This window comes from Panicum virgatum, chromosome 8K (genome assembly GCF_016808335.1).
Source record: "Panicum virgatum strain AP13 chromosome 8K, P.virgatum_v5, whole genome shotgun sequence".
Classification (NCBI taxonomy): Eukaryota; Viridiplantae; Streptophyta; class Magnoliopsida; order Poales; family Poaceae; genus Panicum; species Panicum virgatum.
Window position 1 is genome coordinate 22189676 of NC_053143.1, and position 13908 is coordinate 22203583.

The following is a 13908-nucleotide window of genomic DNA, read 5'->3' on the forward strand; positions in this document are numbered from 1 at the left end:
TGCAGGTGGTGATAGTCCTGTCCGTCCGCAACGGAGACAGTCTGTGTGGTTAGTGCACTCCCCCCCACCTGGGTACGACATAGAGCGATACCGGATATTCCTTGGCAGACCAGAGTCAAACCGGTGCCTAAAGTGAACGAGTGAAAACATTAGTGTATCTTCCTTTGAACCCATCCTTAGATCAGAACCACACTACCCTAAGGTCTCTCTATCTCTTATCTTCTTCAGGGTAATCTAGTTAGAAGACAGTTATACACCCATTCCTCATGGAAAATACGATACCCTGAATACTCCCGGGTGAAGTGCTACAACGGTATTCCCGTGCGCTTGCGGACTTCTCTGTAAGAGTTGAGAAATACCAACAAGTATTTCTGGTGCCGTTGCCGGGGAACGGTTGCCATAGTTGTCTTCGAACCTAGTTGCTCGTGTATCCTTTCTTTTATTCTTTCTTCTCTTTTTATCCTTATTCCATGGATACCCTTTCTATCCACCAACTCTTTGCTCCCTCGGGCGAGTTCTTAGGGCCACCACAGTCATCCAAACCAATCACATCTTCAGGCTTTGAACTCCACCCTGGCTTTATAGCCATGGTCTTGGGAACAACCCTCTCAGGATATGAGCTAGAAAATCCCTACCATCACCTACGAGAGTTCGAGCAAATGTGCTCTTGCTTGTCCATTGCAGGCATGGCACAAGAAACACTTCGGTGGAAGTTATTTCCTTTCTCCCTTGCTGAGAAAGCGAAACCATGGTACACCCATAACGTAGGAAAGGTAAACGGAGAATGGGAGGAATTGCGGAATAGGTTTTGCCTCGCATTCTTCCCTATTTCTCGCATCGCTTCCCTGCGTAAAGAAATCCTCGACTTTCGTCAGGATGAGAAGGAGACCCTTGGGACAGCCTGGGCTAGATGCTCACAACTCACACATGCCGGCCAAGACTTGTCCATTCCCGACCATGTGCTGCTTGAGCACTTCTGGTTGGGGCTGAACAATGACACAGCCCAACAGCTTGATATCACTACTGGGGGATCTTTCGCCTATAAAACCACTTCCGAAGGGGTGGCACTCCTGGATCGTATCTTGGAGAACACCTCCTTCACAGAACCCCTCCCAGTAGTACAACCTTCAAGCCAGGAGGAAGTTTCGATAGCTGAGCCCATTCACTCTTTAGTAACCCAATACGAATTATCGGCCAGACCTTCCCCTGAACCAAAAGACCCGGAGGAGGAAGAAATTCTGCCTCTAGAATTCCCGTTTAACATTGAGGAGGATATATTCTATGACTTTGGCAATACCACATTATATCCCCTCCAGAAAAGGCCTCCAGTCCCTTTAGACCCACCGGGTGGTCTCGATAAGGCTTCCCTTAGAGAGACCGTAAAAAGGGTGACCGCTATCATGAGTGACGAATGGGTACAGGAAGGGGAAACATTTCCCGAAATAATCCAATTTCATGCCCCCTCCTTAACCATTCCATGTTCCATAGAAGGGACTGCAGTCACGGCTCTTTACAATCCCACGGTTGGAGTAAACATTATTTCTGCTTTGTTCGCTTCTGATCGCCTAGGCGAAAGACGTGTTACTCCAACTACAAAATCCCTTAGAACTGGGCCACGTTCCACATTAAGAGGGATTGGGATTATGCACGAAGTGCTAGTTTGGCATAGGGAAACGGAGATTTCTCTAGACTTCCATGTCTTCGAAGTCCAGGACTTCGACATCTTGATAGGGCATCCCGTAGAAAATCTCTTCCTAGATGTTCTTAATCTAGGAGAACTTCAGGTGTCTCTTGGGGGAAAACCATTCACTTTGCCTATCGGCCAAGCCAAAAACTCCATGGCCGAATCTGTTCCCCAAGAAGGACCTGCTGAGGAGGTGTTGGCTGTCATGCCAGACGATGACTCTAAACCCTCTTTAGAAAAAGATGCTGAACTCTTCATCCAAGAAGAGGACGAATTAGAGGAAAAACTCGAACTGCCCATTCACGAGAATCCGACACAACCTCCAATAGAACTAAAAGTCCTTCCCAACGGTCTTCGCTATGCTTTCCTCAATGGTGACACACAAACTCCCGTCATCATTAGCAGTCACCTTTCCGATGAGGTGACGGCTAAACTCTTAGCCGTATTAGAAAGCATAGATCCGTCTTTGGCTATTCACTCGAGGACCTAAAAGGGATCAGTCCTACCCTCTGCACTCATCGTATCCCTATCGACTCTACCTGCACACCTTCTAGGGAGCCTCAGCGTAGGCTAAACAACACGATGAGGGATGTCGTTAAGAAAGAGGTCCTTAAGCTCTTGCACACCGGGATCATTTATCCCGTGCCACATAGCGAGTGGGTAAGCCTGGTACAAGTTGTACCAAAGAAGGGAGGCATGACGATCATTCAGAATAGCAAGAACGAACTCATACCTCAAAGACCTGTCACGGGGTGGAGGATGCGCATAGACTATCGAAAACTTAACTCGGCCACAAAGAAAGACCACTTTCCGCTGCCCTTCATTGACGAAATGTTAGAGCGGTTGGCCAAGCATTATTTCTTCTGTTTCCTTGATGGGTATTCCGGTTATCACCAAATTCCCATCCACCCTGATGATCAAAGCAAGACCACGTTTACTTGCCCATACGGAACCTATGCTTATCGGAGGATGTCCGGGCTTTGTAACGCTCCCGCATCGTTTCAGCGGTGCATGATGTCTATCTTTTCAGACATGATCGAGGAAATCATGGAAGTTTTCATGGACGATTTCTCCGTCTATGGAAAAACTTTTGATCATTGTCTCGAAAATTTAGACAGGGTCTTGCAGTGATGCCAAGAAAAGGACTTGGTGCTGAATTGGGAAAAATGTCATTTCATGGTCCGCGAAGGCATCGTCCTTGGACACCTTGTGTCCGAGAGTGGGATTGAGGTGGACAAGACAAAAATCGATGTTATAGAATGTCTCCCACCTCTAGTTAACGTCAAGGGGATCCGTAGCATCTTGGGTCATGCGGGGTTCTATCGCCGTTTCATTAAAGATTTCTCTCAGATTGCTAGACCCCTTACAAACCTTTTAGCTAAGGATGCGCCCTTCGAATTCACAGATGAGTGCCTTCGCGCCTTTGAAATCCTATAAAAGGCACTCATCTCAGCTCCAATCATTCAACCCCCAGATTGGAGCCTCCCGTTCGAAATAATGTGTGATGCTAGTGACTATGCCGTTGGTGCGGTCCTAGGCCAAACCGAAGATAAGAAGCATCATGCAATTGCCTATGCTCGGAAAACTCTGACAGGAGCACAATTAAATTATGCCACTACTGAAAAAGAGCTCCTTGCAATTGTTTTTGCTATTGATAAGTTTAGATCTTACTTGGTTGGAGTAAAGGTTATTGTTTATACTGACCATGCAGCTTTGAAATATTTGCTCACCAAGAAAGATGCTAAGCCCCGTTTGATTCGGTGGATTCTCTTACTCCAAGAATTTGACCTTGAAATAAAAGATAGAAAGGGAGTAGAGAATACTGTAGCTGATCAGTTTCGCGTATGCAAGTTACTAACCTGCAGGAACCACCAATCAATGACTTCCTACACGATGACATGTTGCTCAAGGTGACAGACTCCAACCCATGGTACGCAAACATTGTGAATTTCATGGTTGCAGGTTATGTACCACCTGGGGAAAACAAGAAAAAGCTGATCTTTGAGAGAAGACGTCACCTTTGGGATCCACCATACCTGTACAGGGTGTGTACGGATGGATTATTAAGGAGATGTGTCTCTACAGCAGAAGGTGTACAAATTATAGAAAAGTGCCATACTGTAGCATATGGAGGCCACTTTGGAGCTTTCAGAACACAAGCAAAAATCTGGCAAAGTGGTTTCTTCTGGCCCACAATGTATGAAGACACTAGAGAATTTATTCGAAGGTACCGAAGATGCCAGCTGCAGGGAGGCATCACTGCTCGCAATGCAATGCCCCTCACATACAACCTCCAAGTTGAACTGTTCGATGTCTGGGGTATTGACTTCATGGGACCATTCCTAAAGTCCCATGATTGTGAGTACATCCTGGTTGCTGTGGACTACGTCTCCAAATGGGTAGAAGTTTTACCCTGCCGAGCTGCAGACGCCAAACATGAGAGGAAGATGTTTCATGAAATCATCTTCCCTTGTTTCGAAACACCAAGGATGGTTATAAGTGACGGGGGGTCCAATTTCATCGACAAGACCTTCCGTCGCTTCCTAAAAGAACTTGGCGCAAGACACAACATTGCTACACCCTACCAGCCTCAGACCAGAGGACAGGCAGAAACTTCTAACAAACAAATCAAGAGTATTATGCAGAAAACGGTGAATGAAATGGGTAAAGGATGGAAGAATATGCTACCTGATGCACTTTGGGTATACAGAACAGCATATAAGACCCCCATCGGCATGTCACCCAATCAACTGGTCTACGGGAAGACGTGTCATCTCCCAGTTGAGCTTGAGCACAGGGCCCACTGGGCCATTAAGAAATGGAACATGGACTACAAGCTCGTTGGGAGGAATAGACAAATGCAGCTGGCAAAGTTAGAGGAATGGAGAGAAAAGGCATACCATAGTGCCAAGATATACAAGGACCGTACCAAAAGATGGCACGACAAGAGGATCAAGCCCAAGGAGTTCAAGCTAGGTGACAAGGTATTAATGTTCAATTCCAGGGTAAAACTCTTCGGAGAAGGAAAACTTCGCAGCAAATGGAAGGGCCCGTACACCGTCGTCAACACATCTTCTCACGGGGCAATCACACTATAGGATGATGATGGTGAGTACTTCAAGGTAAATGGCCATCGGCTTAAACTTTTTCATGAACCTTTTCGACCCGGTGAAGTTTTCGATGAAATTAAGTTAGCAGATTTCGATTCTACACATCTTCTCCATAGAAATGAAGCCCATGCACCCCCTGATCACCTAGCCCACAACCTTAGAAGCCCACACGAGAAAACGGAGGCCCAACCGAGCCCAGAGGGGGCGGCCGAACCTAGGGGTCGGCCGGCCCCACCTCGTGGCCGTTGGTGCTGAACCTTTGAAATTTAAACCCTCCAATGTCCCTTTTCATGTTTCCTTGTGTGGAGACACTGAACTTCGGAAGGTTTGGCACCATTTTGATCCTCTCTTCCCTTTAAATTCATCTCCTCTCCTCTTCCTCAGCCTCTTCTCACCTGCAAAGCACCATTACCATGGCCGGAAAGTCCATCATCCCGTTCGTTGGGTCCGAGTCCACGTACGGACTCAACGGTGAGCCGTCTCCCGCCAACAAAGCTTTAGCGAGCCCTTTAGTGGAAGAATAGGCAATGCACATTGACACGACACCGCTGGCAATCATGCCAGCATCTGGGAGGAAGATGATGCCGAGGGGCGCCGAGGAGGGGGCGGCCGACCCCCTGGTTCGGCCGAGCCAGGGAGGAGGCCCGTCGGCCTCCCCTTCGGTACAGCGCATCATCAAGAGGGCTACTGCCCAGAGGGACAGGGGAGGTGCCCAGGGACTACGCCGAGGCCAACGACGGGCGAACTTCGCCCAAAGGATGTCGCCGTTCGCCTCTTCGCCGACCCGATGCCTCCGATGCCCATGGAAGAGGTAATGCAGCATGCTTGCACCGTGAGGAACAAAAGCGGCGACGTAGTTAGCCACCATTACACCACCTCTCTCACCCCCATTAGCGAAAATTCTCCAAAGCGTTTTAGGGTCGTAGGAGTCTGGACTCCCAGCGGGGGGGGGGGGTATGGTAAGGGCCTCTTTCCCGCGCTCTCCCCCAAGGAGAAGGGAGAGGCCGAATCCGTAGTGTCCACCCCTAAAAAGGTGAAGAGGCACCTAACTCCTCCTCCCATCACATGTCCTGGGGGGTAGTATGAGAGTGAGGACGAGAAGGTCCTAAAGGGGCCCAAGGTTGTCCAGCTTCTGAGGACTATAGTTGCGTTAAAGAAGGAGAATCAGAAGCAGGGCGACCAACTGGCGGAGTTGTCCTTAGAGCTAAAATCAGTCAAAGACGACCTCGATACCCTCCGCCGTGGCCTTAGCTCTAGGATCTCACGCCTGGAGAAGGGTAAGGACATCGCTTAGGTGTACAACTCCACCAAGCGACAGGGCGCATTTACTTTTCATGTTTAGTTCTTGAGTTTACCTTTGCATCATGTAATAAGCGCCCTTTTCATTTCAATATAATAAAGTTTGAGCTCCTCGGATTCCAATCCGGCAGAGTTCCCTTTTTATTTATGCCATATTTTGTCTTGAGATTTTGTACAGGCACAGAGACAAGTGTGGGGGGGGGGATGCACCTCGCAAAAATGTGACACAAAACTGACACGACCAGCATGCAAAAGAGGAGGGCGAGAGGGCCCACCTCAGGGGCGGCCGAAACCATGTGTCGGCCGGCCCCTGGTGAAACCCTCTCGACTCCACCTAGCTCCAGATCATTGGTTTGCGTCTCTAAATCCTTAAACCTCCCTGCGTTCCTTTAAATTCAATGAATTTCTTCGCAGAAAAATCACAAACTCCTTATGCTTTCAAAAAAATAAAACCTTGCATGTATTTTATTCTTAGCTTTATTTTTAACCTTGTGAATAAACTCCCATAGGGACCCCATGCTTTCTAAGTAATTGATGAATGAGATATGACTTGGTTTGATGGCATCATGCTCTTCCTTGCAAAAGCACTTGTTTTCTTTTTCAAAAGTTAAAATAAATATATCTTGACTCCTCAAATTATCATAAATTCCTACCAAAGCCAAAGACAAGTTTTCATGCCCAACTTTCAAATGATGTTTACCTCTGCTTTGAGCTTTTTCAAATTCTTCGAACCTTGTTAGAAAATTGTCATGCTCTCTTGATCAAGATCACGTACACATACTATACTTCCACACTGGGAGATAGTTGCCACATCCGTCCACAAAAATGAGAATTCTATGACCTTGCTCTCCAAAACGACTTGGGCTATGCAAAAAGAAAATAAAAGATGTCTACCCAAAGAAGGTAGACCACATGCTCATGGAGTATGTCAAAAAAAAAAGAGAAAGAGAAAAGAGAAAAGATGCATACCCAAAGAAGGTATGCCACATGCTTGCAAAGGCATGTCAAAAAAAATATTGATAGCTCACGGTTGAAAATAACAAAGGGAGAAAGAGTTAGGCAAAAGGAGTTCATCCATGAATCACCGAAATTAGTCCACACACTTGCACATCTTGATCAGGTTGTATGACTCGTTTCTGCTCGGATCTTGTTTTTGACACAGCAATACAAGCAAGGCAAACATGCCCCTCCACTCCTACCCTGGGCCCCACATAAGCCTGAATAAATGGTAGGAGAAGGATGGCAGCATCTTCACCTTGGTGAGGATATAAAACAAAAAGAGTGATCCAGAGAGTAATTTGAGGAGCAAGGCTATCTCTTTGTTTTAAAATAAAACATCCAGGTGCTAAGCAGGAAGAGTCAGGAGCCTGAATTCTGAGTCGTTCCTTTGTTCAATCACCCAAGACTACATGGTAGCCAGACAAAAATTCACAAGGGTGAGAACCTTCCATATATGCTTTTGGTGGGAACCAACCTTGAAGACTATAAAAGGGGGCTCCCTCCACCTCTCACAACACACACCATTTCATATGTGAAGGAGAAGAGTAGAGAGGCTCGACCTCTTTGTATCATTAGCATAGGAAGTGTGTGAGGAAGGAGTTCAGAGAAGAGCCGGACTTGTCGGCGTCTCTTCGGCTTTGTACCTCTACGGATACGGTACATTTGGAGTACATATCCGGGTTCTTCTATTTGGTGAGTTCTAGTAAAGTTATTCTTCTGTTCTCATTCATTCGCGGGTTCATCGTCCGTTCTTGTAGCGGATACTCTAGAAGAGGGCCCCTGATAAAGATGGGATAACCCTGCGCAACTCTAGAGTAGTAGTCGAAGGCATAGGTGTGGTGTCTGGGCCTTAGATTACCTTTGTTTGTCTCGTGCTCAGCTGGTATTGTGGGGTAGACGGCAGGGGGTGACAGCCCTGTCCATCCTCTATGAAGACAGTCTGCGTGGTTAGTGCACTCCCCCCCGCCTGGGTACGACATAGAGCGATACCGGATATTCCTTGGCAGACCAGGGTCAAACCGGTGCCTGAAGTGAACGAGTGAAAATGTTAGTGTATCTTCCCTTGAACCCATCCTTAGATCAGAACCACACTACCCTAAGGTCTCTCTATCTCTTATCTTCTTCGGGGTAATCTAGTTAGCAGACAGTTATACACCCGTTCCTCATGAAAAATACGATACCCTGAATACTCCCGGGTGAAGTGCTACAATGGTATTTCCGTGCGCTTGCGGACTTCTCTATAAGAGTTAAGAAATACCAATAGACTCTAAGCACGAAGGTCTAGAGCCCGAAGCTCAGAGCAGTGACCTTTCTCTCGGCAGCAAGTTTTCAGTCGGCAACCTCGACGATTTCTAGATCGTCGAAGCTTTTAGGCTTGACTTCTCTTAGAAGTAGAATTATGTAAATAGAGATTGATGTAAGATAGCCTGGAGGGAAGCACAACTTGTTGTAGTATATCCACCGTCATGACTCTAACATGAAGCTTGGAATAAATGGCATTGTCTTTATGGAAAACTTTGTCATTCCTTACATTTTGAGCTGAACTGGTTGGATAGAATGTGAGATGTGCATGTTGTTACAATCAATATCATTCTATTTACAACTGTCGTTGTGCTCTTTTGATGTACTATGTTTTCCACTATACCATTTGATAATGGAAGTACAGATAAATTGTGATCTAATGGATATCTTCCATGATTCAGATGGTGGGCCCAATGCATGGTACCCCGGAAAGGTTTAGCCATGGCCAGGCTAGTGGATCTCAACAACCACCACCACCACCTCCTAATTTGGCGGAAGTTATGGTCTTGCAAACCGAGCTGCTACATCAACTAGTGTAGGGGCAGCAAAACCAGCCACGCTCTCAGTAGCGAGGACGTGATGATCATATTCCCCCTGCATCTGGATATCAAGACTTGTCTCAACTCGGCACTCATGGACGAATCGGTTTGCCCCTGAAAGCGAAAGGGACAAAGTTCGTCATATTGTTCGAAACGTTAAATGACTTGAACCTATTGCTAAAGCGATATCCTATGAATTGGAGTTTACCTTTTGTTGCAACCAATAAATGAAATCGGGCTGAGAATTTCCGGCGCCATTTTTAATAAGAGACTCCGATTCGTTCTGGGTCGGAGGCCTTGAGCGATGCCAGAATTGACGAAGAAATTGCCTGTGTGAAATATGATCAAGGGGTTGGATGCTGCTTAGTGCAAACGCAAGAACACGTTAAATGAGATGCTGAATCGTGAAACATTGTGAACACATTAAATGAGAACTTACCCTATGTACGTCTCCACCTTAGAAAGGTTGGTCAACAAATAAAGCATGATACGGCGCCACTCTTCATGGTTCAGGGTCTTGTACCTCGCCTCACTTGCACTTCCATGTTGCCCTCGGAAAATGCTGAGACTCGATTCATTATCGCCAGCATTGTAACGAGCAGGTGGATTATGCACGCTGGGAAGCTTCTCACCATAGTATTTAGTCGTGAAGTTTGACACCTCCTCCAAAATATATGCCTCAGCAATCGAAGCCTCAATTTTGCATTTATTCTTACATATCGTTTGAAGAACCTTCTGGCATCTTTCAATTGGATAGCACCAATGAAATTTCACAGGCCCTCCCATTCTTGCCTCATAAGGCAGATGCAGAAACAAATGCTGCATTGGATTGAAGAAGGCTGGTGGAAAGATCTTCTACAACTTACAGAGCAACACGGGAGCCATTTTTTCCATGTCCGCAATAATAGCCCGAGATAACTCCTTAGCACAAAGCTGACGGAAGAAATTGCTCAACTCTGCTAGCACGAGCCATACATTATCAGGTAAGTAGCCTCGAACCATCACCGGAAGAAGCCGCTCAATCCATATGTGGTAGTCATGACTCTTTAGCCCGTTGATTCGCATAGTAGTCAAGTTCACACCCCTCCTAAGATTCGCTGCATATCCATCGAAAAATTGTAACTTTTGGATCCACTCTAGTGCTTCTTTCTTCTGGGCCCTCGTGAGGATGAAGTCGGCCTGTGTCTTCTTCCATTTCTTCCCAGGTCCAGGAGTCCTCATTTCGTATCTTGATCTATCACACAATGTTGCCAGATCCACTCTCGCCTTTACGTTGTCCTTCGTCTTATCAGAAATGTCCATGACTGTTCCAAAAAGTGCCTCCCCCAATTTTTTTTCAGTATGCATCACATCAATGTTGTGTGGAAGCATGATATCATCAATATAGGGGAGCCTCCATAGCCCAGACTTCTAAGTCCAAGCATGTTCCTCACCGTACCCAACAAAACCACCGCCATCGTTGACTTGGAAAGCGTCTATCTGAGCATGAATCGCACCACCCGTCATAATTGGCGGTGCAATTTCTATAACTTTTACACCTTTTGTGAAGCTCTTAATGTCTTGTCTAAAAGGATGGTCAGCGGGGAGGAATTGTCGATGTTTGTCGAATGACGAATACTTACCCCCCTTCCTCAACCAGATGAACTGCAGAGCTGCCTTGCATGTTGGACATGGGAACTTCCCGTGAGTACACTAGCCGCAGAATATGCCATACGCGGGTAAGTCATGCAGAGAGAATTGGTACCAAACATACATTTTAAAATTTATCTTTGTTTCTCGGTCATAGGTCCACACCCCTTCATCCCATGCCTTGACCAAATCATCAATCAGATGCTCCACATAAACACTCATTTTATTCCCTGGGTGCTCTGGAATAATCAACGACACGAAAATGGTCTGTCATTGAAATAGGACCCCTGGGGGGATTCAGAGGGATAACAAACACGGGCCAGCATCAATACGAGGCGGCCACCATCCCATAAGGATTGAACCCATCTGTTGCAAGCGCAATACGTACATTACGAGCTTCATCAGCCTTGTCTCGATGAATCCTATCAAAATTCTTCCATGACTCACCATCGGATGGATGCACCATCTTGTCAGAGTTGTATCGAACACCTTTCTTGTGCCATGTCATCTGTTGCACAGATTTCTCAGTCATGAATAGTCGTTGGATCCTCGGAATGAAAGGAAGGTAGCGTACGATTTTCATGGGAATCGTGAGCAGCTTCTTAGGCTGACCATCACTAGAGTTCACCTCGAGGAACCTAGAGGCTTTGCATTTTGGATAGTAAGCGTCCTTCTCATGCTCCTTCCTAAATAAGATACGCCCATTTGGACAAGAATGTATCTGCTCATATGGTATCTTAAGTGCACCAAGGATTTTCTGTGCCTGATACATTGACTTTGGCAGAATGTGACCTTCTGGAAGCATGCTTCCAAAAATGGTCAACAGACTGTCGAAGGCATCTCGACTCAGGCTAAACTGAGACTTCAAGACCATTAGGCATCCAATGCCGTCTAGCTGAGAAACCTTTGTATAGCCGTGATGTGGTTTCTGTGCCACCTCCAACATCTCGTAATACGCCTTTGCAGATGCCTCTGGCTCCTCCTCCTGTAGTCCTTCACCGAAATGTGCTTCATGATAGTCATGTAACATGTCTCCAACCCCACCATCACCATCACAATCATCGATGTGTTGCCTCACGACCTCGTCCCTCATACGGTGGGCTTCACCATGGAAGGTCCACTGGGTATAGTCTGGCGTAAATCCATACTTGCAAAGATGTTGGCCCATAACCTTCTTTGTTTTCCGTTTCTTATTTCCACATCTGTTGCACGGACACCACAAGAAACTCGATCCTTCAGCCTGACTCCACGTGGCTTCCAAAAAATCGTTGGTCTTTCGAATCCATTCATCGGTCATGGTAGCCTGACTTGGACGGCCCGTGTACATCCAATGACGGTCATCTATCCTCTGGACCGGAGTGAGTACAATAAAAATCAAATGCATCTACGTGTTGTCCCTACATTATAATAGGTGAAGGTAGGTCCTAATCCCACCCGAGGATGTGTAGATATGGCCAGTTTTCATGATCCACTACCATCCGAGACAAAAATTTGGCAACACCTCCCCGCTATTCTCTAGATACACATCCCGGAAGGGAGATTTTGTATCCGGAGAACAATGGGGAGGTGATGCCGAGACTCTGTCTCGGATAGGAGTGGACCATGTAAACTAACCATATCTATGCATCCTCGGGCTGTCCAGAAAGCGTGGACAATTTGGAAAAGATACAGTTATAGATATGCAAAGATCCGCATATCTTCAACTGTATCTTTTCCGAACGGGAGACGCCTAACTATATTGCATGAACTACAAACATTAATTAACATGCAGGAGGACGGTGGCGGTGCTTACAGCGAGTCGGCGGTGTAGGCGTGGCCGGCTTGGCGTGGACTCGCAGTTCAAGCTTTTCGTCGAGCACGTCGTAGGTGGACACCAAGAGCGGACACGGGCGCACCAGGGCGGGGACAGTGCCGGCGGCCGTCAATGACGGCCAAACGGCGAGGCGTGGTCGTCCGCCGCCGGCCGGAACATGCTCTGGGAGCCGCGCCGGGGGCTGGGGGCTGGGGCATCTGGGTCGGGCGTCGGTAGCCGGGAACCGGGCCACGGGTGCAGCCCTCCGAGGCGGGGCCGGGCGTCGGAGGCGGGGTCGTGGGCGCTGGCGGCGCCGGGCTCGGACGCGGGGCACGAGCTCCGGGGTACGGTGGCGGGAGCGGCTCACGCAGGCATCGGGTGGGCAGGAGGCGTCTTGGGCGGGGAAGCGGCGGCGCTGGGGGCGAGCGTGGCCTCCGGGCGCAGGCGCGGCCTCCGGACGCTGCTGCCGGGGTCCGGTGGCGGCGCTGGCCGGGGAGGCGGCACGGGTGCGCGGCACCAGGGACGGGCGGGCGCCAGGAGGGGAAGCGGCAGCGTCGGGGGTGGGCACGGTCTCCGGACGCTACTGCCGGGGTCCGATGGCGGCGCCGGCCGGGGAGGCCACGGGTGCGGGCTCCGGGGGCGGGAACCACGCCTGGTAGCCGCCCTGGGGACGCCGCTGCCAAGCTCTGGTGGCTGCGGCGGGAAGGCGGCACGGGCGGCGGCCGGGGCGGGGCGGCGGCGGGGGAGGGGATGGCGAGGAGGTGTTGTGTGCGTGTGTGGGTCTGGCGTGGCTAAGTATTAGAGTCTTTGCCAAGTGCCAGATCTGGGCACTCGGCAAACTTACCTTTTGCCGAGTGCCCTGTCACGACACTCGTCATTGCCCTATTTTGCCGAGTGCCGTTGAACAGCACTCGGCATAGTACGCTTTCATTTCTTCATTTGTTTTCAGAAATTTATTTGAATACAATTCAAAATTTCACAAATTTCTTCAAATAATAGAAAATTTCATTGCCAAATTCACACAACAATTCTTACTCATGCTTTAACAAAAAATATTCCATTATTTCAATCACTATTAGCTATATTTCAATTTAAATGAACTAATTCTTTACATTTGCCAAAAAATTAAAAATTAGAAAACAAATCCGAAAAATAACCCAAATTTAACATGAACCAATTTTTTACGTCTATTGCATACACAAAAATGTTAGCATGCTTCAACAAAAAAAATGTCATTATTTCATGCACTATTAGTTCAAATTCAATTTAAATACTATAGTTCAAAACAATATTTAAAAATTGTCAAATGGAATAAAAAAAATCACCAAAATTTAACATTACACAATTCTTCATGTCTTATGGCTACAAAAAAATTGCAAGTAAAACTCCAATTCAAACATCACTCTGACTCAATATCTCAAAGAATCCTTCTGAGTTCTCTGAAACTTCTTCGAAGATGCCTAGTTTCGTAAGCTACATACATGACAACTTTTGCAAAACTGTTTCAAATTTTTACCATAGACTCCCTGTATGAAATCATGATGTCATGACAAT

General features: G+C 47.4%; 2 protein-coding genes across 2 annotated transcripts; both read left to right on the forward strand.

The window, feature by feature from the left end:
• The first annotated feature begins 3879 nt into the window (after positions 1-3879).
• Positions 3880-4782, forward strand: LOC120645559. The gene has a single exon (XM_039922341.1). The coding sequence runs from the start codon at positions 3880-3882 to the stop codon at positions 4780-4782; it is 903 nt and encodes a 300-aa protein (XP_039778275.1).
• Positions 4783-12532: 7750 nt separating this feature from the next.
• LOC120645560 (spidroin-1-like) lies at positions 12533-13156 on the forward strand. Its single transcript, XM_039922342.1, has one exon. The coding sequence runs from the start codon at positions 12533-12535 to the stop codon at positions 13154-13156; it is 624 nt and encodes a 207-aa protein (XP_039778276.1).
• The last annotated feature ends 752 nt before the right edge of the window (positions 13157-13908 follow it).

Bases quoted from the DNA above. Each gene is read 5' to 3' on its own strand.
- LOC120645559 (XM_039922341.1), top strand. From the start codon at position 3,880: ATGTATGAAGACACTAGAGAATTTATTCGAAGGTACCGAAGATGCCAG.
- LOC120645560 (XM_039922342.1), top strand. From the start codon at position 12,533: ATGCTCTGGGAGCCGCGCCGGGGGCTGGGGGCTGGGGCATCTGGGTCG.